Below are 7025 nucleotides of genomic sequence, written 5' to 3'. Positions count from 1 at the left end.
GCTCCCACCCTCGGCTGCTGCTTCAGCTCGCTCTGGTTTAGGACCACACGAGGCTCGTTCCCCCGGCACAGCGGGTGGGAAGCGGGGGGCAGTCACCGCACCCTCCCTGGGGCGAACACTCTCCTCCTGCTGCGTTTTGAGCCCCCCGTTTCCTCCCGCCTCGGTCTCTGTGTCCGGCACTGCAGGTGTATTGTGAAGATCACGGGGGAGATGGTGCTGTCGTTTCCAGCGGGCATCACCCGACACTTTGCCAACAACCCCGCTCCGGCAGTGCTCACCTTCCGCGTGCTGAACTACAACAGGCTGGAGCACGTCCTGCCAAACCCCCAGCTCCTCTGCTGGTAAGCCCCCGCCTCGCCAGCATCCCAAAGGAAGGCGGGTTTCCAGAAAAGTAGGGTGCTTTGCAAAAAAATCATGGCCCAAAGGTTCTTCCTTGGCAGCCTGCCCTGATTTTGGGAAGGAAACTCTCAAGCCCTTAAATATTTGCCAGGGTGCTCCCTCTGAGAGCGGCCCCATTGCCAGGCAGAGGAGCATCAGCAGCGAGGAGCAAGTGCTTTGATGGGGTTTGCTTGTTTTGTGCCTCGCTCTGCTCATGAAGACCTCCCGTGTGCAAAATGAGATGACCTCAAAACATGTAGACGTGCCGCTTCGGGACATTTAGTGGGCATGGTGGTGTTGGGTTGATGGTTGGACTCCATGATGTTAAAGGTCTTTTCCAACCTTCATGATTCTGTGACCTACAGCTTGCATCTGCTGCGCCTCCCCGGAGGTGTCTGAGGACAAGCCAGAGGCGCGCGGGAGGGAGGCCATATTTCTCTAAATGTGGGGTTAAATGCGGCCCCAGCTGGCGGCCGGCGCTGCTGTCCTGCATGCTTTGTAGAAAAGCTTTCTTCCGCCGAGGCGGCTTACGCCAAGGGTTAATTCTCCCTCCGTGCAGTGACAACACACAGAGTGACGCCAACACAAAGGAGTTCTGGGTCAACATGCCAAATCTGATGACTCACCTAAAGAAGGTATCGGAACAGAAACCACAAGCCACCTATTACAATGTGGATATGCTCAAATACCAGGTAGGGTTTTTTTTGTAAGACAAAACTGTGCCAAAAATGTGCGCTTAACTCGTAGACGTAAAAGGCGGCATTTCCCTAGTGCAGAGTGGAGATAGCGTGAGAGGAGGGCATGCCACCCCGCTAGTCCCTAGTCCTGTATGTCCCTAGATTGCCTGATTTTGAGCCCAGTACAAACTTTCTATGAGAATACAAGGTATTGTCTCCTCTGAAACCAAATGCAATTACTGCGTCTGTAAAATGGGATTTCTCCCTTCACCCCTATGGAAACTAAATGTTTTTTCTGTCATTTTGGAAGGTATCTGCCCAGGGTATTCAGTCTACTCCATTAAACCTTGCAGTGAGCTGGCGGTGTGACCCTGCAAGCACTGACCTCCGCATTGACTACAAATACAATACAGAGGCAATGACCACACCGGTAGCTCTAAACAACGTCCAGTTCCTCGTCCCCGTCGACGGAGGAGTAACCAAACTTCAAGCTGTGCTTCCTCCTGCTGTCTGGTAGGAACCGCTCACCCGACACAGAGCTCGTTTGCTATCTCCGCCACGTCCCTGCCCAAAACAGCCGTCCTGCCTGCTGGCTGCAGGCGCGGCATCGCCCTCGGGACGCCTCTGCGGGCGGGAGCTGGGGGCACGCTGGGGACCCAAACCTGTCCTCCTCTTGCATGCAACCCCACCCCGGTATTTTTTTTTTCTCGCCGTTCGCACCAGCAAGAGGTCGGAGCTGAACGCAGGTGTGCAGGCAGCAGAACAACAACCCTTATTTTGTGTTTCGGCTGCTTGTATCCGGGGCTCAGAGGGATGCACGGCCGTCGCTGCCGTAGGCACAGGCATGCATGCTTGCGGCGGGGAAGCAGGGCACGGCACGGCCCCGCTGCGTCTTGCCCATCGCTCATCTGCAATGCAAGAGCGGCATTTTCCTGCTTGGGTCAAAGCCAAAGCCAAGCTCCCGGAATGGCGGCTCTGGAGAGCGGCGCCGGAGCAGCTCCTCCAGCCCACACGGCCTTTAGCAAAATTAAGCGACTCCTCCGTGATTTCTTGTTTCCTTACAGAAATGCTCTTTTTCTTCATGTGTTTTTAGGAACGGTCTCGGGAACGGGGCGGCGTAGCAGCTCCTCCAGCCCACACGGCCTTTAGCAAAATTCAAGCAACTCCTCCGTGATTTCTTGTTTCCTTACAGAAATGCTCTTTTTCTTCATGTGTTTTTAGGAACGCCGAACAGCAAAGGATATTGTGGAAGATCCCTGACATCTCCCAGAAGTCAGAAAATGGAGGTAATCCCGCAAATGTGCACGTTACTAATTCTGAAGGCTCAGACGCTAACACGTTTATCGTGCCTGCACACAAGTCTGGGCACACAGGCTCCTGCGGGCGCTTGCCGGGGGAGGATGCTAATTAAAGCTAGGAGCAGAGAGCTTTGAAAAGCCGGGATATGTGCCACTGTTTTGCCAACCTCTCTGGCATCACGGATGGGTATTAACACACCGGCTTTGGACGCGGTTGTTTGCCAAGTCCTTTGCTCTGTTGACCCTCTCCGCATTTGAAGGCTGAGGCCCCGCGCTGCATCCCCGTCAGGGGGACCGCAGCCTCCCACGGGTCACGTCGTGTGTCACCCACGCAACTCGGCCGCTCTGTACCGCTGGGGAGCCTGAAAAATAAAAATCTGCTGGGAGGAGGAGTGGGTTTGCCTCTGCCCACCCCCCCCGGGGGGGGGATGCTGCTGGCTCGCGTACCACCGTGGGAGTGGGCTTCGCTTGCGGCACTTCGGGCACCTCATGGCCTTGGCCGGCGAATCTGGCCCTGGGATGCGCGGCGGTGCCTCTGCGGGCTTGTAAGGGTCTGCCGCGGGACTTTTGAATTGCAGGTGTGGGGTCTCTACTGGCCCGATTCCAGCTCTCGGAGGGGCCGAGCACCCCGGCCCCCCTGGCCGTGCAGTTCACCAGCGAGGGGAGCACGCTGTCCAGCTGCGACATCGAGCTCGTCGGCGCCGGCTACCGCTTCTCCCTCATCAAGAAGAGGTTTGCGGCAGGTAGGTGCCTCGCTGGCGGCTCCTCTTTGGGATGGCAGTGTCGCTGACGGTCCCCTCCAGCTGTGCTGGGAATTTCATGGGCTTTTTTTCTGCTTGTGGGTCCTGCATGAAAGGCAAGGTCTGGGGTTCTCCAGGAAAAGCTTTTGCCCTGTTGCTGCAGAGAAATAAAAATAGTTTTACTTCTGCCCCATTGCTGCATAGGAAGACGAGTATTTTTCCGTGTGCTGCTCGTGCGGAGCAGCAGCGCGGCCGTGGGTGCGGGGACCAGCGGAGGTGGGCAGCCATCCCCCGGGAACTGGGGCTGCTCCCTCCCCGCAGCTCATTTCTGATCCCATTTCTAGGTAAATACTTGGCCGATAACTGATGGAAGCTTATGCGAGTCCGTGGAAAATAATACGGAAAATGCCCAAGGACTGCTGTGCGTGGAACGGGTTTTAATTACAGTTTAAGGAAAATGAACTAAATCCTGCTCTCGGGACCTTTCTGTTGGAAGTGTCGACAACTTTCAGCATTTTTTCCTTGGAAAACACCGTCTTGACCAGTCCTACAGTATTTACTTCTAGATGTAACATTGTTAATGGTTTTAAAATGTAATTATTGTATTTGTAAATTGTACTCATTCCAGTAAGGCTGTATTTTGGCAGTTAGACACTTGAGTTTTAGCATTTTACCATTCATGAAATGGATGTAATTTAAACTGTGGTATATAAATTTAATAGTAGTACTGTTGAATGGCACAATGCTTACAGAGGTAGATTACATTTTGTCAATATATACGATTTAAATACAATACTGATAGCTGTTATGAAGGGGGTGCCTCATAAAGAGAGAGAAAAGTAGAACCGACATGCTGATTTACTTTTTCTTCAGTCCTTAGTATGTCTCTCAGTGATGAATAAAAAGCTCTATCTTCAAGTTTAGCCGGTTGAACTCCAGAAAAATATTGCTGTAAATGTGGAGGTTCCTAATACAGTCTCCCAGCAAAAAGCAGAAAAAAATATCACTTCTGTAAAGAGCATTTACGTCAAATTTCCATTACAGGAAACCTCCGTGAACATGCCCTTGTTCTCTGACAGCCACAGATGAAGCGCCAGGAGCGCCGGCGCGTCTCTTTGCCCCTCGCCCTTACATTTTGCAGTGGCACGGATAAGGAGATGAGCAGGCAAAGAGGCTGGGTCGCAACTCTGAGCTTACAGCACTGTCCCAAAAAGTTATTGCTGTTTTTAAGGGCACCTTTTCCGAGCAGTCCCCGGATTTTTGGTTGCATTTCTACGTTCCTTTGCTCGCTTTTTTCCTTTTTTTCCCCCCAATTTTCGAAAGCCCTACGGGTTGAGGAAACGCTTTAAAGACACGCAGCCTTTTCATTTTACCAGCTAAGCAGGAAAGCGTACGTACACAAACAGAGGAGAATGGTGGGACACCCAGCGCTGGCCGGGGCCGGGGCCGGTCCCGGGCAAGCGGCAGCAGCGCGGGAGCCCACCTCGCTGGCATCCGGAGCAGCTGTCTCGTGGAGACGGGAAAACACCCAAAAGTGCTAAACTGGAGGCTGCAGGGGAAAAACTGTCCCTCTGTGTTTTCCCTGAGGGGACGCGGGCTCGGAGCCGGGCTCCTGCGCTGCTCCTCTCCGTGCGTCGCCGGCGCAGCGTTTGATTTCTAGGTAATTTTGGAAATTAAACGCAGTTGTTGTTCAGATGCACGGAGGAGCATAGGAGCATCCGCTGAACGGGGCGCTGGGGACTTTAGAAATGTGTAAGATGACGAATAGTGCTAATTTTACAGTCACAAATGTTGCCAGGATTAGGCTTGTGCGTTTGCGTTGGGAAACTTCAGACTGTGCATGTTGGAAGGTGCTTGCTCACAGAGCAATTTGGAGTGATGTAAGAAAACAGAAATCCGTGCCCATCTTAAAAGAAAATTAGGAAATCTGGAGCTATTTCAGCTGTGTGTCCAGACTGACGTACATATGATAGGGTGGCTGAGTTGCGTGCATGCTCACAAAAGGTATCAACACAGAAGTAAAAGCACAATTCAGTTTGCAACTTCATACATCTTTGCAGTTTTTGAAAGTAAAGTTGCCAGTACTCCTGGATGGAGCGTTCAATTCCATTAATAATTTTTTCCCCTGAAATGGAAATACGTACAAACTGTGTAACCTACCCCTTTCTGGCACAGGAATATAGGGCAAAATCTAAGAATCAGGTTTTGCGTAATTGGTTCATGCGGTGTACAATTGTTATAAACTCATGTTTCCAAAAGAGATCTATGTCATAGTCCTGAAAATAAGGATTTTATACTGTAAATATTGCCAGAGCATAGATATTTTACTTTATATTCCATTTGAGAGACAAGGTGTTTACATTAGCATTGGGTTTTTAAATGCTTTTTAAACAAAACAAACCCATAGCCCAAAGCTCCCAAACTTGTCCCATTTGTGCTGTCCCACAAAACGGAGTCACTTTTTCCGGCTGCGTGGCGGTGCTGGGATGCAGCCCCTGTGGCCTGGGCAGAGAGATGAGATTTTACCCTTTCTGGGGCGAATTGCCTGGCAGACCTGACTTCGCTGTGCTGGCACACTCGCAGCCCCGCGGGGACACGGTGCCCCTCCGGCCGCTGGCAGGTGACACAAAAAAGCTATTCCCAGCCTGCGACACTGGGACCAAAACCAGCGGTTTGGGACAGGTTTTTCCGCATGCTGCCGTTGCCAACTTTTCGCATAGCATTTCGGTTCGCTGGGCGTTTGTTTGCTCAGGAACGTTGAACTGCAGGTCTCCGCTTTCCCTCCCGGCACGACCGCCCTTCTGGACTCCTTTGCAAGGAGATGCCGGTCCGCGCTGATGGTTTGCTTCTCCTGCCCTGTTTGGTGTCTGAGCAGAGAGGCAGATGCTTATTTTGGTCGGGTGTTTGTCTTCGCGCATGCCGTCCGAGCGCGGCACGCCGGTGTTACCCCGCGTGGGGCGGGGGAACAGACCAGTGGCATTTCTAAGTCTGAAGTGCCGGAGCCTGGTCTGCTTTCTGCCTGGCTTTGAGAAGCTGTCAGCGGAAAAAAGATCATGGGCAGCAGCTTGGGATGTATCAGACTTAAATTTAGAGCACCAGGTAGGGGCACGTATAGGGATGCTTATCCCCAGTTCCAGCTTCCGTAGGAGCGGCGAGAGCCCCAGGCTCCGGAGCGGGTACGGGGGATGCGCTGCCCTGTTGCGTTCAGGGCACTCAAGCTCTGCAGGCTTCACCTCCGCTTTTAGGCAGGAAAACCCACGTATCTTCAGGGAATGCATCTGTTCGGTACTCCCTGCCTGCTAGCGAGGGCAGGTACGTCAGCAGGGCGTTGAAGAGGCAGCGGCGACTGGGTTGCCTGTCGGTCACCCGCGTTTCTAGAGCTCGGCATGGGCGCTCTGTTTCTGAGCGTGCGGTCCAGCCGCTCTTTGGCCAAGTCGGGCTGAGGCTGAAAAGGGGGCTCAGCCCTCCAGCACTGCCCAGCACTGGCACCCCTTAACTCAGCAGCCCTCGGATCTAACTGTCTGAGTGAGAAAAAGAAGATAAAGGAGGCGTTCAAGTAATAAGTAGGTGTGATGCATGCACAGAAAGGTTTTGGCTTGGTTCCTTCCAAGGACCTGTCCCTTTAGACTGTGTCCTCAGCCACCTCTCTCCCGAGGGATTTTCCTCTGGGGTGCCCGGTAGCCGCCAGCTGCCCACGCCTGCAGGGTCAAGGTGCCCATGGATGGACGGAGAGTGTTCTTCCCCACCTGCAGACTTGGGTCTTTAGTTGTTAGGAGCAGGAACTCTTTTTTTTTTTTTTTTGCAACTTTTCTTCTTCTGTTTGTTGCAAATATTCACGATTCTCAGCCGGCTTATGGTGCTCCTCACAGGAGATGTTTCAGACCAATTTTCTACTTCAACGATATTTCTTAATAACTATGAAATTGCTCAGT

At 52.5% G+C, this 7025-nt stretch overlaps 1 protein-coding gene across 1 annotated transcript in view; it reads left to right on the top strand.

Moving 5' to 3' along the window:
• The window catches only part of LOC104623855 (SH3-containing GRB2-like protein 3-interacting protein 1), a gene marked incomplete at its 5' end in the record, with an annotated part of 6828 nt that extends 2902 nt beyond the window's left edge, over positions 1–3926 (top strand). The window contains 6 exons of the mRNA XM_010291063.1: positions 186–341; positions 938–1070; positions 1366–1568; positions 2277–2341; positions 2932–3096; positions 3438–3926. Coding sequence (XP_010289365.1) covers positions 186–341; positions 938–1070; positions 1366–1568; positions 2277–2341; positions 2932–3096; positions 3438–3460 — 745 coding nt within the window. The remainder of the gene's footprint in view (positions 1–185; positions 342–937; positions 1071–1365; positions 1569–2276; positions 2342–2931; positions 3097–3437) is intronic.
• Positions 3927–7025: the final 3099 nt, after the last annotated feature.

This window comes from Phaethon lepturus, unplaced genomic scaffold, assembly GCF_000687285.1.
Source record: "Phaethon lepturus isolate BGI_N335 unplaced genomic scaffold, ASM68728v1 scaffold41637, whole genome shotgun sequence".
Classification (NCBI taxonomy): Eukaryota; Metazoa; Chordata; class Aves; order Phaethontiformes; family Phaethontidae; genus Phaethon; species Phaethon lepturus.
The sequence above is the reverse complement of the archived record's forward strand: the minus strand, read 5'-3'. Positions and strand labels throughout refer to the sequence as shown.